The sequence below is a fragment of the Zalophus californianus genome, chromosome 4 (genome assembly GCF_009762305.2).
Source record: "Zalophus californianus isolate mZalCal1 chromosome 4, mZalCal1.pri.v2, whole genome shotgun sequence".
Lineage (NCBI taxonomy): Eukaryota > Metazoa > Chordata > Mammalia > Carnivora > Otariidae > Zalophus > Zalophus californianus.
Window position 1 is genome coordinate 75,167,768 of NC_045598.1, and position 22,959 is coordinate 75,190,726.

Genomic DNA, 22,959 nt, shown 5'->3' on the forward strand with positions numbered 1-22,959 from the left:
ACTGATCAGTTGTCTTTCTCCCATGCTTGACCTTGAAGGGCTTATTGCTCTTGGTATCCCTAACATAGTAGCTGACATACAGCAGGTAGGCCAAAATGCTTGACTTCTGAGGGCACACACAGAACTACTCCGCTCTCCTGGTCTGCCCCTCCCATCAATGTCATTTCTATCTCTGGCGTGTTAGAGATAAGCTGACACTTACTTCTGTAGCTCTGGCTTTGTTATTTCAAGCAGCTTCTCTGAAGTGAAGTGGTTTGGTTTTATTCTGTTTTAACCTCAGCTCTTTGGTGTCTCATTCTGTTTTGTTTTAACCTCAGCTCTTTGGTGTCTCATTCATGCAAATGGGATACTGTTTCAACTTGTTACCACAGGTGAGTTCTGCTTTTCACAGCATTGGGTTTCTGGAAATTGTCTAAATTAAGTAGATCTTACTTTTACATTATCATAGTGGATGTTATAATTCTAACAAAGTGCTGAGACTCAAATAACTATCATCTAAGCTATATCAGACAATCTAGGATGTACGCATGACCACTAATGATTTAAAATAGTGACAAGTATGATCCAAAGGCCCTAATTTTGCTCTGACAGTGCAAGGCATTTCAATAAGTGATAAAGTATGCACATATTCCACTTAACAATGCATCTCTTTGCTGGTATAAATTTGACAGTTAAATATTTGATTTCTTTTCTCAGATCTAAGCAGCATTTCACGCATGGTTTAGATGGGTTGTTTCCTTTTTTTTTTTTTAAGATTTTATTTATTTATTTGAGAGAGAGAGAGAGCATGAGCTGAGGGAGAGGCAGAAGCAAGTTCCCCGCTGAGCAGGGAGCCCAATGCTGGACTCAATTCCAGGACCCTGGGATCATAACCCGAGCCTGAACTAATGCTTAAGCAACTGAACCACCCAGGAGCCCCGGTTGTTTCCTTTTATAAGGCAGCTTGAATTTTTACTTTGTCTCAAAAACACAGTGAGTCTCATTTTTCCCCCTGAAAGCAGCTGCTATGTTATCTCAAAATAATTTATAAATGAGAATTTATGAATCCAAATTTTACTGAGCCCATTTCTGTAATCCCTGAAACCCTTGGGTTTCTTTTCCAGAAACATTACCTAGATAATATCACAGTGATGGAACAATTTTACATGTATATTTTTTATCCCTCCAGGCCTTTCACTATAAGGCCTTGAGGAGCATTTTATACATGTTGGTTACCTAGACGTCAGCTGCTCCTTAGGATCTAGAGCATGATGGATCAAATTCCAGTCCATTGCCCCATGGCCCTCTCCAAGTTCTACAGACTCCTGGAAGGATTTGCTTCTCATGGTCCTCATTCCTGCTTCCATGGAAACAGTTTAGATTATAGATTTTTACCATCCCAGGCAAATTCTCCCTGTCTGTACAGATTTGATTGAAGCATGAAAGTTGTTCCTTTTTGTTGTGATTTTTATAAAATTGACTCACAAAAGCTGTGTGTGTGTGTGTGTGTGTGTGTGTAGCAGATTTTTACCAAAGCTTCAGGCAAGACTGCAAGGTATTTATATCTCAAAATAGAAATAATGAGTATATCCTCCAGCTTCCCACCATGTTGCCTGACCTGTTTTCTTTGATTTGAGCCCCTCTCTGCTCTGCTGACTCACCCCCTCCCACCTTCAAGCCCGTACATCCCAATATAGAGTAGGGTTGGCCACTTTTGTTGCCATGGCTTCGTCTGACCTTTGCTCTCAGTGACTCACCTTATTCTGTATCCTTCCCCTCCTGCTTCCCAAACCCGTTCGGATATTTTCCTTAACACAGTTGATTTTTATTCAAGAATTATTCTCATATCTGCCTTTAGGATAGTAACTTTCTCACCTTGCTATATTTTTGGATTGGATTCTCTGGTGTATCTGCTTTTTTTCCATTTTTTTTCTCTCCCCCTACCCCCTCTCCCTCCCCCTCCAGTCTCCCTTCAAAAACACACGTTGTAGCTCCTGGTCTCAAGCCCTTTTCCTCCAAAGGGCATTCTGAGGGTTGCCTCTGGATGAAAATGGTGGCATTCCGGGGCACTGTGATGCATGTGTATGAGCTGGGGATGAGCAAGGTTGGGGGGGGTTGTCCCTGCTCACCCCCCAGCCACTCTCCCTCAGTCCTGCTCCAGCAGCCTGCAACCCTGAGGCTCCTTTGAAATTGGTGTTGCAGCCTTTCTGTAAGGCTTGTTTGGGGCTCTAACCTTTAAATGAATAAAAGTAAAGAGAAGTGAGGTATATCGGTTTAATTAACAAATTTCTCCAAAAAGCGGGGAAGAGGAAACAAAGAATTTCAAGTTCTTACAAGCTGCTGCTGTTTTTTTTACAAAGATACCACAAAGCACCCTGTGCCGTTTGTTGTCGTGGTTGCCACTGCTGTTTTAGGAAAACCTGGCCACCTTATTTTGTCGGTCCTTCCTTCTATTTTTCTACCTTCGAAAATGCACGTCCTTCTCCCAGTTCTTGGCGCTGCCATGTTCAGAAATACTGTGTCTCTTTAACATGGCGGGGGCAACTTCCTTCCTCTGCCCTGTGGCCACTTTACTGTTCAAATCCTCACTCTCCTGCTGCTGGACTCCTGAACCTGCCCTGTTCCTTCTCACAGTCCTGGATTAGGCAACCAGCCGTCACGTTTTGGGGGAATTCTACTCTGAGCTGCGTCTCTGCGGAAGTCTTCTTAGGAAATGTTCTCTCAGCCTCTGGGGCGGGTATCATCCTTAGCAACTGAATTCCAGTATTTTTTCTACTCTGTGCTCACTTCTGAATAGTTAACAGCTGCTGGAAAGTAGCTCACTGTCCTTCCCCTCCTGGGATTTAAGTAGGCACATTTTTAAAAATTCTGTCTTCGTGAAGATTGAAAGAGAAATAGCCGGCATCAGAAGACTGAAAGGAACTTGGGGAGATGAGCTCTGTCTCCCTCTCCTTCGCTGGGCTGTTCTCTGGGAAGCCCTCCTAGCAGAAGCTTGGTGAGGTGAGAAGACGTGTGGAAGGGTAGAAGAACACTAGGCTGTAAACAGGAGACAGGTTTAAGCTCCTGCTGTGTGAACTTGGACAAGTTACTGACATTCTCTGAACCTTAGTTGGCTTTTTTCTTCTGTAGAATGGGGAGAATATGACCTGCTTCCCTAGCATGGCAGATGCTAGCCAGTTAGGTACCTTTGTGCAGAATATAAAAAGTATCCCCACCTTGTGACCATGGATAGCCCCAAGAGGATGGGGCTTCCATCCCACCGAGGGGAGCACAGCAGGATTTCAGCCCACCCTTGTTTGCCCCATTTGCTTGGCACCCTTGTGCAATGGATATACTGAAACCTTATGCAAGCAAGCTCCATAGGTCTATCATCTTCCACCATTAGGAACAAGCCTGGGGAAGTGCTAGGCAGGGGGCCAGGAAGGGGGTCTGCCTGGTCGCTTGGCAGGGAGTTAGCACTTTAAGAAGGTACCTGCCTTTTTACCTTCTAACTGATCTTGCTTTCACAAACCAAGTCTTCCGTGTTTTCATCACAACACCAGCAATGCCATATTAACACTCAAGCTTGAAGGTGTCACTCTTGGGGAAGGTGCTCAGGGAAGCACTCCCTTTGCCTGCTCATCTCTCACCACCACCTTCTGCTTACTACACAGACTGTTGGAGCATTAAATGAGACCACGAGTGGGAGCACGTCCAGAACATGACTCCAAACACTAAAGTGCTTATTTGTCTCTCTTCTGTATTCCTTAAGGGTAGTCTGGCATTTGTCTAGGCTTCCTCCTGCTATTTTCTATTCCAGGGGTTTCAAGGTAGAGTGCTTGACCCCCAAGAAATGCAAAGGGTGCTGTGTTGAGATGTGAGATAAAAATGAAAACTTTTATTTAGACAGGCACACCTCATTTTATTGCATTTTGCAGATACTGTGTTTTTCACAAATGGAAGATTTGTGGCAATCCTGGGTCGAGCAGGTCTATTGACACCATTTTTCCAACAGCATTCACTAGCTTCCTGTCTCAGTGTCACATTTTGGTAATTCTTGCAATGTTTCAAATTTCTTCATTATTATTATAGTTGCTCTGGTGATCTGTGACCAGTGATTATGACTTGCTGAAAGCTCAGATGACAGTGGACATTTTTTTTGACGTGACACTTTTGCCCTCTTAATAGACCATAGTATAGTGTAAACGTAACTTTTCTGTGCACTGGAAAACCAAAAAGTCCATTTGACTCACTGTGTTGCAATATTTGCTTTATTGTGGTAGTCCAGAACCGAACCTGCAAGGTATGCCTGCATTTATTTTAAGCTTCAAAGGAAAGGAATTAAGCTTTCCTAATATTTCACATATGGATCAACAGGACTTTATGGATGTAATTATGAATAGACATACATATACTGAGTGGGCACGCTCAACATTTTTTCTCTGACATAGGTAAGTGGTAAAAACGCTTGAAGGCCACTGCTCAGTTCTCACACCTCTGTAGCCACCGAGTTCTAGAAATGCAGTCATGTGTGTGATTTCTTCCTTGCTTCTCCTGATTGACACAGTAAATAATTGATCCCTGCTTTATCTTCCAGGACAGAGCTTTTATAACTCTTGTAGTGAGACTTCTTCTCTTCCCCTTAACATCATTCTTTCATTGTTATCTGCATAGGGTATTGAAGAGGTAAGCTCTTTTCCTGGAACATAATTTGCATAAGGTAATTTGTTATGATAAAGTCAGATTGGGATCTTTTTGGTTTAATTCTAGAAATTCAGTAAAAGTAAGATTACGTGGGCTCTGGATCCAGGTGGCCTGAGCAGGATGACAGTAGCAAGCAACTTAACCTTTCTGTGCCTTGGTCTCCTCATCTGTGAAATGGGAATAATGAGTACCTGCCTCATCGGATTCCGGTGACAATTAATGAATACCCATGACGTTTTTAGAATAGGCTCAGTTGCATATTAAACACAGCAGAAGTTTTCTGCCGTCAGCGCTATAATCACAATCCATACCTTCTTCCCTAGAAGAGCTAGGGGCCACACGCAGATGTACACAACTCTGAACCGGAAATACTCGTGTCAGTTCAGGATTCATCCACTTTCTCAGCAGATACATGCGGGTGGTCTCCTTTGTATTGGGCACTCTGCTAAGTGTTGGGCGCTCCACTCCATTGTCAGGCCTTGCACTTCTGTCTGGTGGGCGGTGTCCCCCATGTCACCGACTTGTGGTCCCATTCCCATGTCACAGCAGCCCACTTCACAGTGGATTCAGTTTCTGCTTCTATAACTGCTATAAAGGGCTTTACTGTTTGTTACCGAAATCACTAAATGTTTTGCGATTGCAGAATCACTGGAAGCTATGGGTTTCCAGCCATTTGACATTTTTAAATAGATTTTCCCTGCATTATTAATTCCACATGTTATCGCTGTCATTTCTTTGGTGGTTATTCTCCCTCTGAACTATTTGCTTATTGTTCCTGTGGACAGTTCCTCCAGGTTGATTCAAAGAGTATTTGGCCTCGTACTCCGTCATCTGCAAAAAGGATGCCCTCTTTCTTACCAAAATTACAATGTTAGGAGATTACTGGACAGTCTTAGGACTTACTAATTTTTTTTCTGACAAATTGCAGTATTGGTAGAGGGATACAAATTTTCAATGTAATATTTTTTGTGAAAAGCCAGCAAGTTGAAACCTAATTATTTTACTATGGAGCACTTCTGTATTCTTGCCTATCTCTCTGTGGAGAGATGAAATGGTTTTTCTAAAAGCGTAGTGAATTCCCATTGTATGAAGGCCATTTGCATTCATCTATGCATGCAGTCCGGGATATGGGTAGAAAGTAAGGGGTGAATGATAAAGACCGGAATTTCTTCCACATTTCCTCCTGCCAATCCTGTTAATTCTCATACACAGGCCCATCTAATCTGGGGAGCCATCCAGTTCAGGATTGAGTCTGATAAGGGGACGTACTTCCCAGACCAATGACTGATTCTCCCAGGTTTCAGGGAGAGAAGAAACGCAAAAGTTTAAAACATGTGAATGTTCTTTAAATACTTATTTTGTTGTGAGTTCTTCTGTGACCTAAGAAAACCACTGTGTTGGGCACCTGGGTGGCTCAGTTGGTTAAGCGACTGCCTTCGGCTCAGGTCATGATCCTGGAGTCCCGGGATCGAGTTCCGCATCAGGCTCCCTGCTCAGCGGGGAGTCTGCCTCTCCCTCTGACCCTCCCCCCTCTCATGCTCTCTCTCTCTCATTCCCTCTCTCAAATAACTAATAGAAAATCTTAAGAAAGAAAGAAAACTGCCGTGTTTTATGTCATAACTCACACATGATGAGCAAAGTCAATATTTCATTTTCCCAGCACGTGGGCCGGGAATGAAATCCTGGTGCTGGAATCGAGCATTGTATTCTCCAGGCGAAGGAAATGGACATTTATTGGATGTTATTGCTGCTTGCTTCACACTAATGACATTATCGGAGCTCTTCGAATAATGTAATTTGACAACATTACTTCTGTGTTTCAGGTCATGCAAGACAAGATCATCTGCCTTCCAAAAAGAGTCCAGCCTTCTCAGAATCACTCTTCCGTGTCCAATGTCTCTCAAGCAGTTGCCAGCACCACCCCGCTGCCTCCCCCTAAGCCGTCTCCTCCCAACCCCGCCACCGTGGAAATGAAAGGGCTGAAGACGGACTTGGACCTCCAGCAGTACAGTTTTATAAACCAGATGTGTTACGAGCGAGCCCTCCACTGGTATGCCAAGTATTTCCCTTACCTGGTCCTCATCCATACCCTGGTCTTCATGCTCTGCAGCAACTTTTGGTTCAAGTTCCCTGGCTCCAGCTCCAAAATAGAACATTTCATCTCGATCCTGGGGAAGTGTTTTGACTCTCCTTGGACCACACGGGCTTTATCGGAAGTGTCTGGGGAGGATTCAGAGGAAAAGGACAACAGGAAGAACAACATGAGCAGGTCCAACACCGTCCAGTCCGGTCCGGAAGGCAGCCTGGTCAACTCTCCGTCGTTAAAGTCCATTCCTGAGAAGTTCGTGGTTGACAAATCCACCGCAGGAGCTCTGGATAAGAAGGAAGGTGAGCAAGCAAAGGCCTTATTTGAGAAGGTGAAGAAGTTCAGGCTGCACGTCGAAGAAGGTGATATACTCTATGCTATGTACGTTCGCCAGACGGTGCTTAAAGTTATAAAATTCCTAATCATTATTGGGTATAATAGTGCCCTGGTTTCCAAAGTCCAGTTTACCGTGGACTGTAACGTGGACATTCAGGATATGACTGGATATAAAAACTTCTCTTGTAATCACACCATGGCACACTTGTTCTCAAAGCTGTCCTTTTGCTACCTGTGTTTTGTGAGTATCTACGGGTTGACATGCCTTTACACCTTATACTGGCTCTTCTACCGTTCTCTACGGGAATATTCTTTCGAGTACGTCCGGCAGGAGACTGGGATTGATGATATTCCGGATGTGAAGAATGACTTTGCGTTTATGCTTCATATGATAGATCAGTATGACCCACTGTATTCCAAGAGATTTGCGGTGTTCCTATCTGAAGTGAGTGAGAACAAATTAAAGCAGCTGAACTTAAATAATGAGTGGACTCCCGATAAACTGAGGCAGAAGCTACAGACGAATGCCCATAACCGGTTGGAATTGCCTCTTATTATGCTCTCTGGCCTTCCAGACACAGTCTTTGAGATCACAGAGTTGCAGTCTCTAAAACTTGAAATCATCAAGAACGTAATGATCCCAGCCACCATCGCGCAGCTAGACAATCTCCAAGAGCTCTCGCTACACCAGTGCTCAGTCAAAATCCACAGTGCGGCACTCTCTTTCCTGAAGGAAAACCTCAAGGTCTTGAGCGTCAAGTTTGATGATATGAGGGAGCTGCCCCCCTGGATGTATGGGCTCCGGAATCTGGAAGAGCTCTACCTGGTCGGCTCTCTAAGTCATGATATTTCCAAAAATGTCACCCTTGAGTCTCTGCGGGATCTCAAAAGCCTTAAAATTCTCTCTATCAAAAGCAACGTTTCCAAAATCCCTCAGGCAGTGGTGGACGTTTCCAGCCATCTCCAGAAGATGTGCATCCATAACGACGGCACCAAGCTGGTGATGCTCAACAACTTAAAGAAGATGACCAATCTGACGGAGCTGGAGCTGGTCCACTGCGACCTGGAGCGCATTCCCCATGCTGTGTTTAGTCTGCTCAGCCTCCAGGAATTGGACCTCAAAGAGAATAATCTGAAATCTATAGAAGAAATCGTTAGCTTCCAGCACTTGAGGAAGTTGACAGTGCTGAAATTGTGGCACAATGGCATCACCTACATCCCAGAGCATATCAAGAAACTCACCAGCCTGGAGCGCCTGGCCTTCAGTCACAACAAAATAGAGGTGCTGCCTTCCCACCTCTTCCTATGCAACAAAATCCGATACTTGGACTTGTCCTACAATGACATTCGGTTCATCCCACCCGAAATCGGAGTTCTACAGAGTTTACAGTATTTTTCCATCACTTGTAACAAAGTGGAGAGCCTTCCAGACGAACTCTACTTCTGCAAGAAACTTAAAACTTTGAAGATTGGGAAAAACAGCCTCTCCATACTTTCACCGAAAATTGGAAATTTATTATTCCTTTCCTACTTAGACGTTAAAGGTAATCACTTTGAAATCCTCCCTCCAGAACTGGGTGACTGTCGGGCCCTGAAACGAGCCGGGTTGGTTGTGGAAGATGCTCTGTTTGAAACTCTGCCTTCTGATGTCCGAGAACAAATGAAAGCAGAATAACTTATTTTTCTTTAAAGCTTGACTGAAATGTGCTTCTACCAAATACAGTATAAATAATTAGGTAGTCTTAATGCCTTTCCTATTTTATTTTTATTTTTTTTCTTTTTCACACAAAACAAAATGTACACAAAGATTGAGTAAGGAGTATGTATTTTTTAATAAAAATTTAATTGTATTTTTTCAATATTAATATTTTAAAGTTTTATTTGTCCTGGAACCTAATGTATCTATTATTGTTTTCTACTGAGAGAAACAGGTGGTTCCATCTGTTTTTTTGTTTGTTTGTTTGTTTGTTTGTTTCATTTCATTCTTGTGAAAGGGAGGGAATTTTAAGTTGCATGCTTTTTGGTATTTTTTAAATAGATGTTTTGCCAAGGTCATTTTTTGCTTGTTTACACCTGTCCAGGGTCCTTTTGTTTTCATTGTGTATGTACCAAGTAGTCCGTGCTGGTCATTGTAATACCAGCTGCCTTCTGCATTGGCCAAGTCCTTCATCCTATAGAAAACTCTTCTCTGGAGTGTAAATTCACATAAGTGCATTGCCACAGGCCATTGTTTTCAAAATTTCTCCTCATCTCCAACAGAACCCTAACTTGTGTTATTTCATATACCTAACTGACAGTCAACATGATCGTTAGGCTAGGATTTTGTGGTGAGTGAAGACAATAATCTTCCATGGTTGGCTGATCTGAATTGGTCATTTATCATCTAACTGATTTGCGTTCTCGCCAGCATTTCAAAAATAGCATTTAAAAACAAAATACAGAGGCTCTCCTCCCCCTGCCCTTCATCTTAATATTGCTATGTAGTACTGCTGAACAACCTTAGAGAAGCTAGATTTATTTTAATTAAAATAGGTAATTAAATTTAAAAATCAGAATCAGAAGCCTGGTTTTTAAGTAATGTAATAACCTTTGATATCTTGATATGTGGGTACATCAGATGGAAAAAATATTCCCGGCTGAAGCAGTCTATGAAAGGGCTGGTGCACTGTAGTCAGGTGCACTGGTTGCTTTGGGCAGGGGTGGCCATCTCCTCACATTCTGCCTGGTACACAGAATAACCCTCATCTCCATAAATGGAGCTCCCGTAATCCTGCCCTTGCTGCAGATGCAAGGGATGCGAGCACAGAAACTCTTTCTGCTTTTTGGCTTAAAATAAGCATCTCATCTAAAATGGTTGTTACTTGTTTTTTTAAAGGGGTGAATAAATTGCTAAGTGGATGTCACTTAGAAATAATTTGTACTTGATGGTCAGCAGAGCTTTTATTTACCTTTGCATTTAAACCAACATAGTATAGCATCTTGGGCAAAATGTTACTGATTCTTCAACTGTGTAAGACAGGAAAATGAAAACACTGAGCCCTCAATCCAGGACCAGTATTGCTGATCATGGGAATTTTGTTTTATGTAGTAAATTCACTCTGTTTTCAGAGCTCTAGTCTGATCTAAAAGAGTTTTGTGACTCAACAATGAAAGAAAATAGGAAGATGATTTGGGGTTTCAAAATAATTGCTTTTAAATTTTGCGCCTTGATCCTGGGGATTTTGTGCAGTGCTGCTTTGAGTCGTGTACAGAACACAACTATAGGAACGACTCAGCAGACACACGTACCTCAATCGTGTTTGAGATGCTATGAGATGTCATGGAGTGAAGGATTTGGGAAAGATGCTTTTCATTTGTTTAATAATGAAATCATGCAGTCCGGGATGCTTTATTGTTTCTGCTCTATGTCCAAGTGTTAGAATGGTGATTTTGTGTAACTTATTCCCCACCTAGAATTGAAATGATATGTTTAAAATAGTAACATGGCTATATTTCTTGTAGGAGAAAATATTCGATTCCAGAATATAGTTAGGATCCTGATTATGAACAATGTGTTGCATTTAGAAACAGAGCCCTCTTTGTTTTAAGCAAACAAACAAAAGACTTGGAAGATTCTCCATGACTGAGCATGACAAAAACACCCTGTTGAAAGGTAAGCTTAAATAACTACTGGTGAAACACTGGGTGCGCTATTTTTCTGGATAAAACTTATAGTTAGTTTCTATATCACCCTTCAAAAAGGATCTATTCAGATTAAAAATCATATTTATGCTGAAGTCTTTATCTGGTGTTAATTCATAATCTCACATGGGGTTCATAACTGAAGTAAGTGACTAGTAAGTAGTTTTATCACTTGTAATAATTTGCTCCCAATTCCAAATGACTCTGATTTGCTTGCTTAATGATTTCACAGGCTGGCCCCTAAACCAAATTCTAAATAACATCCAGTAAATCAGTATTGTTCTATGACTTTATGCTTTAACTATGAAGGAAATATGAAGGAAAATTCATAGATGTTTCTATTAGATTTTATAAAAATTCCAAAGTCTCAAACTTCATTTTGAGTCTCAATTTTCTGACTCTGGCCCTTTTTAATATTGTTAAGTTTTTGTTCACATGTATAAGCAAAAAGTATTTAATTACATTTAGCCTTTAAATGGGAAACTCAGGTAAATGAACTGCTGACTTTTCTAATGTCCTTTAATGGATCAACTCAGTGTAAAAGGGGTATTTACCTAATCCCTTTCTATATTTTACAAGTGCTCTTGCTCAAAAGGAACAACTAGCTCTATTTCTGCAACCTCTACAAGAGTCATGAGAAACTGCTTCTGTAAATCTAAAAGCACCGTACGTACTCATAACTCCTACGGCCGCTCGAAGCCCATGATGGGTATGCTTGCTGGTCGGTTTTCATGGTTAAGCGTAGAACAGATAATGTCTGGTGATGATCTGGCTGAAGCAAAGCATAGAAGTGTATCCCAGTGAAACTCCCCTAAGAAGACCACACCTCAGAAAACTAGTTATGTGTTAGGTTTTTGTTTTGTTTTGTTTTGTTCTTAACACAGCACTTTTAACATAAATGTTCTTGATACAGTGAAACAATTGTAGATTTTTCTTGTTCACCCACATTTTCCCTGCATTCCCCATGTAGCGTAAAGAGTTCCAACAATTTACATGGCATCCTGTTCGGCAGGAAGGCTTAGAAGGTATGCCTGGTAGGAGTATTTTGTTCATCCAGAGGTGCCTCTTTATCTGCCTCTCAAGCCATCTTCTTAGAGAGGGTTTTAAACAACCTGGTGTCTTTCTCAGGCTACTTGGGATGAGGAAGGTCCAAGTTCTTGCAGTATGCTGTCTTATGATTTCTGATATTAAGAAAAAAGAAGACAGATTCTTTATATCTCTTATTACTACTTCCCCCAAGAGGAGTTTTGCTGTTGTTTATTTTTCTAATTCTATCGTTTTAAAAAAAGTCCGTTTTTAAGTAGTTTATTCTACTCTCCAATTTCCTACCAAATAGCTATCAATAGTAATGCTATATTTACATAAACAGTAAACATTCGTGATCCATCTCTATGAAAATGGTCAGCAGTACTTAGTAGTGAATAGATAAGATAAATTTTCATGTAATTTCAATGTGTGTCCCCCCATTAATTCTGATGTGATGCTCGTCAAGCAGTTACATTTTTGGTGGGATCTCAGTAACTCACAGTAGGGTCCCATAGTAACCTTAAGTTAGTAAAACAAGTGAACAAAACAGTTATGAGTGAGGGGAATGCCTCAAGAGTCTGTAAGAGATTCTCATCTTTTCTTGTCAATTCAGACACATTGTAAGAAAACTTAGACAGTCTCAAACAGACCTGCCACTCATGTTTTAGATTTAGGCCTCAGTGACATGCTTCTTATACAATTTCATCCCAGCCTTTCAAACGAGGTGTCCCCCGTTACTGCATCTTCCCAGAGCCATGCACTGACAAAGGTAACATCCTGAAGTGCATTCTGGAGCGAGGGAAGAGTGTCCTCCCCACCAAGGAATTTTTTTTTTTAATCAGAAGACCTTGACAAGGGGTACTTTGAACAACTTAACTTGTTGACCATGTTAAGTAACAGTTCCTATGCATGGTTTTTAATGTAGTTATAAATTTGCTCTCTGCTGAATACTATTCCCTCTCCCACCTGATTCTGCCTCTTGAATGAATATTTTTACTGGGGTTGAAACTCAATGCCTTATGTGCTCCCTCAGTTGTTTTTCCTGCCGCTTGTTTTCTCTCACTGTGTTCAGATTGTGTCAAATGCTGGTAAAACTTCTAAGACTGTCAAGAAAATGCTTGAAAGTTGATTTGTCATAGTGCAAATTCCCGATGAAATGTCTTCATGTTATTTGGCTATGTAGTACATAGGAACAGAAAATAACTTAAATAAACTCATTTTTGTAATTTAAAATTGAGATTCGTCCCTTATTGGATTATAGAAGTCATGTTTATCTTTTGCATTTCTCCTGGTTTTTGCATCTGCCTTTGCAAAGACTCTGTGCTCCGCAGGAAATGAGCCGCATGCCTTCTTTCACTTCGTGTTTAGCTAGTTTCTGCAATTGTGACTAATTATTTCCTTCCTTAATTCACTGTGCTGCTGCATCTACCTCAGGTGCCCCTGGAGTTCCATCTGAGTAATTAGCGCCTGGATATGGAGTCTGGCTTGCAATGGCTGCACCTTTGCCAGATCAGATTGTGCGATTGCTGTCCAGCTCAGCTTTTCACCCAACGCTGTTACGGTAATGGTTGTGGTTACTTAAAGGAATCAGAATGGTTCTGCTCAGCTAGAAAGCCTCCCCTCCTTAACCACACATACCCCAGGCTTATGGAAGCCCTTTTACAGAAAATCTTCTATACCACTTAGGCATAAGAAAATTGTGATTGGTAACTTTTGAAGCTAAATTGTCACTGTATTTTTCTGTAGTCATTTGTGACTCCATCATTTTATTGATAATCAACTGATAGCCCTTGGGAGAAAGTCTATTGAGACAAGGAAGGATTCTGAGAGTGGCAAGAGGCCCCATGAATGTGTGCATTCTCACAGGGGGATGGCTGGGTGGCTCAGTCGGTTAAGCGTCTGCCTTTGGCTCAGGTCATGATCCCGGGGTCCTGAGATTGAGCCCCATGTCGGGCTCCCTGCTTAGCGGGAAGCCTGCATCTCCCTCTCCCTCTGCCTGCTGCTCCCCCTCCTTATGCTCTCTCTCTCTCTGACAAATAAAATCTTTTAAAAAAATAATAAAAAACTCACAGGATTGTGGGGCAGCTTGAGAAATTTTGGAGTCGTGAGCTGAGAAATGCCATAGAATGGAGACAGCTGGTGATTCAGTGCAAGTGCTCATACGGAGAAGACTGTCCACTGGTACCTTCCAATGTCCCATCATCCGGTCCTTTCATTTATACACAATATTGAGATAAACACTGATGTTGAATAAATTGAGTTAATTGTTCAGGCTACCAAGATATAAGCATTTCTGTTTGGGTGCAGAAGTACCTAAGAGGGAAGTCACTAAAGACAATTTTAGACTCAGCTGGGGGTACTCATATGGCCCCAGGCCTGCATAAGTTTGAATGTTATCCTCAGTATCCAAGTAGGAAAAAAGTGAGAGGCTGTACTATTTTTGTGTGTAAATCTTTGAATACAGTAGATTTCGTATTTGAACAAAGCAAGGTACAAACATTTTTATGATCAGGCATACCATGGATGAGTGTTTTCTGGGTCTAAATATTTTACACAAAAGACACAACATTAGGCAAGGTGTTATTACCAAACATAAACCAAACTGGCCATTCTGATTATCTTGATTTAGGGAATCTTGTTAGAAAGTTTGCAAACAAGTAGAAAATGGGCTTTATTTTTTTTAATCTTTCAAGGAATTTATTTCAACTAAAGTTATATCTAGACATCACCATTTAAAAAAGTGTTTATTCAATTCTTAGTAATAGTTTCAGGTAATATAGCTCTTGGGAATAGTGACACAAAAGAGGCAGCATGTAACTCTTGTGTTTTATATCTCCTTTAGAGTCTAAGAAAAAAATAATAAACTTCTAACAGTGATTTTTAATATAAAAATTATAATAGCTCTTTAATCTTAATTGCAATGGTTCTGGGGATTCCTTTATGATTTCATATAGTCTTTGTGAAGTAATTTTGTTAAAATCATACTCTAACATTTGGACAGCCTAACTCTATTAACTGATAGCCTTGGGGCCCTGAGGGCCATCATCCCTGTCCAAACTGGTTCTGGGATTGATTATTTTCCTACGGCTGCCATCACAAACTACCACATGCAGGGTGGCTGCCACAAATTTATTGTCTCAGTGCTAGCTCAAGGTGTTAGTAGAGTTGGTGGTATCCAAGGGCTGTAAGAGAAGATCTGCTCCATGCCTCTCTCCTGTCTTTCAGTGGTTTGTTGGCCATCTCTGGGAATCCTTAACTTATAGATGCATCATCACTCAATCTCTGCTTTCATTTTCATTTGGCATCCTCCCTGTGTGTCTACCTCTGTGTTCAAACTCCTCCCCTTTTTTAAAGATTTTATTTATTTATTTATTTGAGAGAGAGAGAGAGAGCATGAGGGGGGGGAGGGGCAGAGGGAGATGGGCAAGCAGACTCCCCGCTGAGCAGGCAGCCCCACACAGGGCTCAATCTCAGGACCCCGAAATCATGACTTGAGCCAAAGGCAGTCACTTAACCGACCGAGCCACCCAAGGTACCCCGAAACGTCCCCTTTTTAAAAGAACTCCATCATATTAGATTAGGGCCCACCCTATTAATTTCATCTTAATTTGATAATCTGCAGAGACCCTATTTTCAAATAAGACCATATTCACAGGTACTGGGGGTTAGAACTTCATCATTTGAGGGTGTTGGAGAGCAAAAATTCGTGTCCTCTTCAAGGTCCCTCTAGCTGGACTAAGAATCAAATTGATACGAGAGAGATTAACAGGAGAAATTCAATTTTAATAGCATACCTGTGGGGAATCCACACAGACTGGAAGTTCTGAAAACAGGAAAAATGAGATCTATATGTCATCCTGTACTAAGGAGAAGGGGGTAGAGGTCTAGGACTTCGAAGGGAAGGAATGCAATTCACAGGGTAATAAGAAGAGCAGATATTTGGTAATTAGATATTTGCCCAGCCATATACATAAGTCAGATAAAATTTCTCTCTGCTAATAACCCTTATTCTGGGAAAGACCCCAACTTAGATTCTTCTATGTAGTTAAGGGAGAGGCAAAATTTTCTCTTGAGCCTGCAGGTTCTCAATTGCCTTCAGCTCAAAACAATTTTCATGCCAAAGTGGCCCATCTTGGGGCAGCCTGTCCTTGGCACTACAGGAGACAAAATTCAATCCATAACACTAGGCAAGATGCTTCTCTTTCTTAATAAAACCATTACATTCCAGGTTTATTGGAAACATAGAATTTGGAGCCCTTAAAGACTGGTTAATTCAGAGTTTTCAGATAGTGTTCCAAGAAGCTCTAGTGCTCCAACAAAGTATCTCAGGAAGACTCGGAGACTAGATAGGGCTCCTGGTTTCATATCTGTTCCAATTACTATTGCCATGTAATAAACCGCCCCAAAACTTAGTAGGTTAAAACAACTACTTTCGTACACTCCCAGATTCTGTGGCTCTGGAATTTGGAGGGCATAGCAAAAACAGCTTCTCTCTGCTCCACAGCGTCTCAGACCTCATTTGGGAAGACTCAATGGCTGGGAGCTAGAATCGTCTGGAGTCGTCCTCACTCCTACATCTGGCATTTGATTCTGGCTGTCGGCTTGAACCTCAGCTGAGCCTCTCCATACAGCCTGAGCTTCCACACAGCTTGTCAGCTTTGGGGTAATCAGAGCTCTTTTGTAATACCTTATGGCTCCCAAGAGACTATTCCAAAAGGCAGAAAGGATGCTGTATCACCTTGTATAACATCACTTTTGTGACATCACTTCCGACATATTCTATTGGTTGAAACAGTTGTAAATCTTGCCCAGGTTAGGGGCAGGGGAGAGGGGATATAGACCCCACCTTTCAATGGGAGGAGTGTCAATGTCACCTTGGAAGAATAGATGGAACAAGACACCCAGTGGTGGCCTCTGCGAAAATGACAATGTTCCATTATCCACACCAGTCTCTTTAACCAGAGGCAACACTTCTCCCTGACTAATGTTCACTAGCAACTGTAGCTAGTAAATACAGAACCCACGGAGGCCAAATGACGCTGAGACATTTTACATACTCCTTCAGCAAATCCAGTGATTACTGTAGAAAACCAGAAAATTGAGCCGGCTAATAGTCCCTTCACCCTTTTCCTTTGTTTCTAATTTCTTTGGGCAAGATGGGAGAGCCTGGCAGAATTTGTTATGAAGTAACTGCAAGAGAGTCGTCATTTCATTGCATTGAATTGCATCGTAAAAAATCATCAACTTTGGGGGCACCTGGCTGGCTCAGTCGGCAGAGCATGTGACTCTTGATCTGGGGGTCCTGAGTTTGAGCGCTACCTGGGGGTAGAGTTTCCAAAAACAATGTACAGCTTAAAAAAACTTTTTTTTTTTAAATCTTCACCCTTTTGACACGGCTTCAGGGAGAGGTGTTTTCACAAATTTTATTCGACTGTCGTATGTTTCTCCCAATGACAGCCAGAATTTCCTGCAGTTTTCAGAGATGCACTTGTACACAGGGCGCGCACAGCCCTGGTCTATGACTTACAGGAATCAAAGGAAAAGTCTCATCAGTGTCTGTGCTGAAAGGTGGGGAGAGCTGGAGCGGCACGTCAGCCACTTTTATCCAGGCCCCAGAGGTGGCCCGGCGCCCGGCTCCCTGCCCTCCCTGGGCCTCCCTGGCAGCCTCCCCAGCCTCCCTGGCCTCCCCGCAGGAGCAGGGCGCGGCAGTCGCCCACCCCCTGCTTCTCTGCAGCCTTCTCTGTTAGATCTCGGCCTTTCAGCTCAGGAGGAACATTTGGGGTTAGGAAAAGTTTTCTAGGAAACAATTACTCACAAGCTAAGGGACCAGAAAAGTCCCAGAGATGTTCTCCAGCAGACAGTTTAAACTAATGACTCGCAGCTGGGCAGCCTGCCCCGTGGGGGCCCATGTGAACTGAGTCTGTGTCAGGCCACCTCAAGATCGGTGTCCTCCCTCCAGCCTACTCATCTTCAAACCATTCACTGAGGGCTCCCCTCGCTCATGTTCACTTTTATAAAATCCACCAGCGTACTGAGTTCATTCGGAAAATATAACTATTTCATGGCACGTCTTCCCTCATAAGGTCATACCGCAGAGGTTAGCTGGAGTCTGGATGTCTCTTAAGATTTAGAGGACATTGGCTCTACCCCCATCCCAGGGGTCCCGCGCCCTCCCCAAACCTCCACACATTTTCAGTGTGTGTATTGTTTCAGGCCACTGGCTCTGAACCTCTGCTTCTATGGAATGTCTTCCGTGCATCACCTCACGGTTCCACGTGTTTGATCAATTCTTCCAGACCTGAAAGAGGAAGCTGCCCTGTTCTTTGATTTCCCCCAACACACACACACACACACACACACACACACACACACACACACACACACACACACACACACACACACACCAGGCTTTGGTGCGTTTGGGAGACTCTAGTGAAAGTTTGGGGAGAGAGCGGAGCATTCACGAGAACCACGCAGACCACTTTCCTGACTTACATTTGTAAAAGACCTCGGCCTGTCCATGAACTATTCCTCCACCTCCCCCCGCTTCCCCGCCTCTCCTCCACCCCCCTTTCCCTTTCCCCAGCCCCTCTCTCTTGTCTGCTCCACACCCCCCCGCCCCCAGCTCAAATTCCTCAGTCCAGTGCAGGGCAGTCTAACTTTCCCCATTCTTCCGTGGCCTTCCGCTATGGACCTCCTCACTCACCTCTTCCACCCTGGCAGCTTATCAGAGACTCTCTCAGCGCAATTCCCTAAGGGGGATGCTGGCTTCTGCTGTTAAATTATTTTGTCAGCCTGTTTGCTGCAAGTCTTTGCTCTGGGCTGCCCCTCTCTGACGTTCCTCCCGTCTTCTTCAAAATTCCCTGCCTTTCTCCTCCGCTCTGAATATGCCAAATCTCCAAGGTTCAGCCTCAGCCCTTTGTCCCCCTTGGTCTTCACAGGAGCCTTTAGTGACCTCATGCCTTTCAGGGTGATGTCTGCTGCCTTTCCATAGCAACTCGCAGAGCTGCGCCCCTGCACCTGCACCACCGCCCTCCGCCTCTCACCTCCAGCTGCCTTCTGGGCGTTTCCTCCTGTCCTGTCGTCTCAGGCTTGATGTGTTTGAGAGCAAACCTCATCTAAGCACAACTACCGGCAACAGCTCCCCGAATGGTCTCCCCGCAAGCTGCTCATCCCTCCAACCTCGCTTTCTCCTCTTCTCCATTGCTAGACTGGTTTTCCAAAGTGTAATTCTGATCTTACAGCTCCTCTGCTCAAAAACTTCTCACTGTCTTCTTAATAGAGTCTGTAGACCTTAGCCTGTATTTCAAGGCCCACCAGAATTTAGGTCTGGCCCCCATTTTCCAACACAGGCCCTGGAATCCAAAGTGTATTCAAATCCTCACTATCCATTTACCGGATGTATAACCTTGAGGCAGGTCATGTAAACTCTCTGGTCTCTGTTTATAGTAAAGGCATCCGTATTCCGCCCCTCCCAGACAGCGCTAAAATGTTATGTATCCCCATGCTGGTGTGATCTCCAACTCTGTCCTTGCTAAATTATACATCTATTTTCATAGTTTATCACTAGTACTGGTTCCAGTCAAGGTAAAGACAATCTGTGCTCTGGAAATTCTACCTGTATCCTCAGCCCTAAGTCATAGCTGTTTTCAGGGTCTCTATGGTATGACCCATGGTTTGATAGCAAGAGAGTAACATGAAGTGACAATGTAATCATACATATAGTCCACCAAGTGGATGGTTAGCTCTATCCTGTGGCAGTTATGGGACTGTGAGGAGACATGGGTGGAGTTAGGGAAGGATGACTTGTTCCCTTTTCTCCAGAAGTTCAAATGGTGACAGGTGGTTGGAAATTCCCGGGGTAAAGGCTAAGCCAAAAGTCTGGCCACCTCATAGCATCTGAATTCAAACCAGAGTTGACCTCTCACCTCTGTCACTGGATGTGTGTATTGGAGCAAAGCCCTTCGCTCCTCGAGTCATGGTCTCCTCATCTGTAACATGGACAGCAGGGAGGGGATCCCCACCGTAAGGGCTGTTGTGATGGTTAGTAGTGTGACGCATGTCATGTGCCTAGCTCAGTGCTTGCACTCAGGAGATGTGCTAGCATCACGATGATTGGGAACGGAACTCTGGGTAACATAAGAAGTAGCCTACGGTATTGTACGTTTTCCTAAAGCCAACATGTATTTAACACCTAGATGTGCTAGACATTTTCTTAAAGGCAGTAAGCTTGTAGCTTTGACCTCAAGGAGCTGGGGCATGCCGGGAGAGTCACAGGGAAACAGTACCCGTGGGCAGCATGATGAGTGGGGTAGCAAGTACGTAAACGTGGTATTCTGGAAACACAGGCTCTTTCTCCACCAACTGCGTTTTCTCAGCGCACTCCAGGTTCCAGACACTGTTCTAGGTGCTGAAGGATCAAAAATGAATATGATCCCTGTTTTGAAGCAGTCCCTAATCTGACAGAAAATTACAGCCAAGTATTTGATAGCTAGAATGTGTTATAAGAGCTCACACTACACATGAGTGCAAGGAAGGGTGTGGTCAGATTTTCCTGGAGATAGGAAAACTTTCTGGAGGCAAACCTGAGCTTACTCTTGATGCAAGCAACACCCCAGGCAGAAATGAGAGGACTGTGGGGGAAGAGCTTTCTGGGTGGGTACAGAAGCCTGCAAGACCACATGGTGTCAGAGAAGGATCATGAGCCACTGAAGAGATGGAAGGTGCAGATGGGAAGACATAGTAGATCAGCTTGCGGGTGTCCTGTATGAGCCACCCGTACCAGAGAGCTCTTGAGCTCATCCTTCAGGCAATGGGAAATGGGAAAGAATTTAAGCCCATCCTCAGTTACATCCAAAGCCTGGATAATCTTATAAAGTCTGTCTGAGACCTTCCTCTCTGTTTTCAAATCCTTGTAAAAAGAAAAAAACTACCATCTGGTCCGGCAGAAAACCAAAAGCTGCAAGGGGAAGCCAAGCATCGTCAGCAGACTGACAATGCCCCGAGCAAACTTGGCCACACATAATAAGACTCACAAACAAAGTGTTGCTTGAACTTGTCCTTGGCATTAGGACACCTCAGGGAAACCACCCAGTGGACTCATTCTCTTCTGTCCCTGCTTCTTCCTCTTCTTTCACACCCTAGTTTCTTCCTTTGCTTTGCTGCCTTTTTTTTTTTTTTTTAAATATCCCAGCTAATCGCAGGAAATTTGCTCTGTTTCGAGTCTGGAAAGTCATAAAGGAAACCACTCAATTAAACTGAACTCTAAGTGTAAGTCTCAGGACCTAACTCTCCTCCTTCTTCCGCCCCTGCCCTTTGGGGTATTGGGGTCATCATTTGGAGGTACTGTTGATCTCAGGCACGTGAGGATGTACACACTTTGTATCTGCCCACCCCTGCTGAAGCCCACTCCTGGGTGAGCCCAGGCTGCCTGCTTGTCCTGCAGGCTGGATGGTCCAGACCAGGAGATGTGGAGGAGGGCGTGGCTCGGCTCAGCCAAGCGTCCCCATCTGACCTCTTGCTCTTTTTCTGTCCCCAAAGGAAAGGTGGAGCTTTCCTTCCCACAGAACTTAATTTCCTTTTCCCGTCCTTTACAACACTGCATTCCTGTCCTACCTCCTGGGGAGACTGGGTCTTGGTATTTCGTGTGGACAACCCTCCACAGAATCCCTTTTTTCTCAAAACCAAGGGTTTGATGGGCCTCCAAGGAAAGGTACAAGTTGAAAAGCTAGAGGTCGTCCCCTCCTCTGCTAGTACCATTTCTCAGTGTATTTCTCACTCCCTTGCTTCCCCCGGGGTGAGACTCAGATCCTGGCAGGACCCCTAGGAGCCTGCCCCAGTGGGAGCATCTCCATCACCTGCGTTCTCCCTGATCAGACCCAGGGAGCCCCTCCCTCTTCCAACCACTTTCAGACACAAAGGAAGCACAGCACCCCAGTGTCAAACTGCTTCGGCCATGGCTGTCCAGAGGGACCAGGTGACACAACCCAGAAGTGGGGGGAGTCATGCCCAGTGGGATTTACCTGAACCAAAAACAGAAAGGAGACCATAGGGCGCGGGCAAATATATTCTTCCTCCCTCCTACCGATCATCCCCAAAGTCAACTGCTGGGTGCGCCCTGCTAGAGATGTCTCACATCAGCAAGAAACTGGCTGTATTCTACCATGAAGCTGTGACCAACTCTTTAACCAGTATTCACTTTCCTCCTTCTCTGCCTCAATTGTCTTTTTCCCTCTTTTTTATAACCCTACCATTCCACCTCCCAAAGAGGCATTAGCAGGTAAGTTTTGCCCCAGACTGTTTTCTAGGGAACCTACTACCAGCAGCCCACTGACCTCAGAATAATGCTCTGGACCCATTAATTTGGTTGCTTTGTTCCTGGGTTGGCCTGGGCAGGTTTATATCCACCTCTGTCCAACATACTCTAAAACCCCAAAAGAAGGGCATTGCTTGTTTCTTCCTTGGAGAAGTTCAGGTCTACAGATCTCTGGAAAACATTTAGTCAGAAGGACAGCCATCCAGCACAGCACTGTTTTCAAGAGTGGGGGCGAGAAGAAGTTAGAAATCATCTAAATTTGCAAAAAACAGAGAGTGATTTTTTTAAATGGTACATTTTTACAATGAAACACTAGATAGACATTGAAAATTATGTTATAGGCATATTTATTGACATAAAAACTTATTCATGATGTGTCAATTGAAAAAAAATCCAAGTACAGCATGATCTCAATTTTGCGAGAAAAAAAATACATATATCTGTGATTTAAAAAATTGGGGGGTTATGTGCCAAATGCAAACAGAAAGTGTCCTTTGGTGGTAAGATTGAGTTATCCATTATTCTTTATATGTAACAGTATTTTTAATTTTTTTCCTCTAAGAAATACGTATTAATTGTGATTTTTTTTAATTTAAAAGGAAAAATATATCTTGGGCCAGTTGCTCAAAAAAGCCTGTTGCTCAAAAATGCACATTCTGCCAGTAAAATATGCTGTAACTTTAGAAAGAAAATGAGACGAAGACCCCAGAGAGACTCCAGAAGACTAATGATAACAGATAAGTTTTCATGGTCTTTTATTTTTGGTGAAAATTATTAAGAGGATATGGTTTGTAATTTTTCCAATGATACACAAGTTGAAGCATAAAGATACTATGTCTATATCTCTAACAGG

General features: G+C 43.2%; 1 protein-coding gene across 3 annotated transcripts in view; it reads left to right on the plus strand.

Moving 5' to 3' along the window:
- Nucleotides 1–22,721, plus strand: part of LRRC8C (leucine rich repeat containing 8 VRAC subunit C) — an 89,619-nt gene extending 66,898 nt beyond the window's left edge. For 2 of the 3 annotated variants that reach the window (XM_027592524.2, XM_027592454.2), the window contains one exon: nt 6,486–8,896. In XM_027592524.2, coding sequence (XP_027448325.1) covers nt 6,486–8,759 — 2,274 coding nt within the window. In that variant the 3' untranslated portion in view covers nt 8,760–8,896. Of the gene's footprint in view, nt 1–6,485; nt 8,897–10,585; nt 10,737–22,705 lie in introns of those variants that run through there. The other variant, XR_004820007.1, reaches the window with a different exon arrangement.
- Nucleotides 22,722–22,959: the final 238 nt, after the last annotated feature.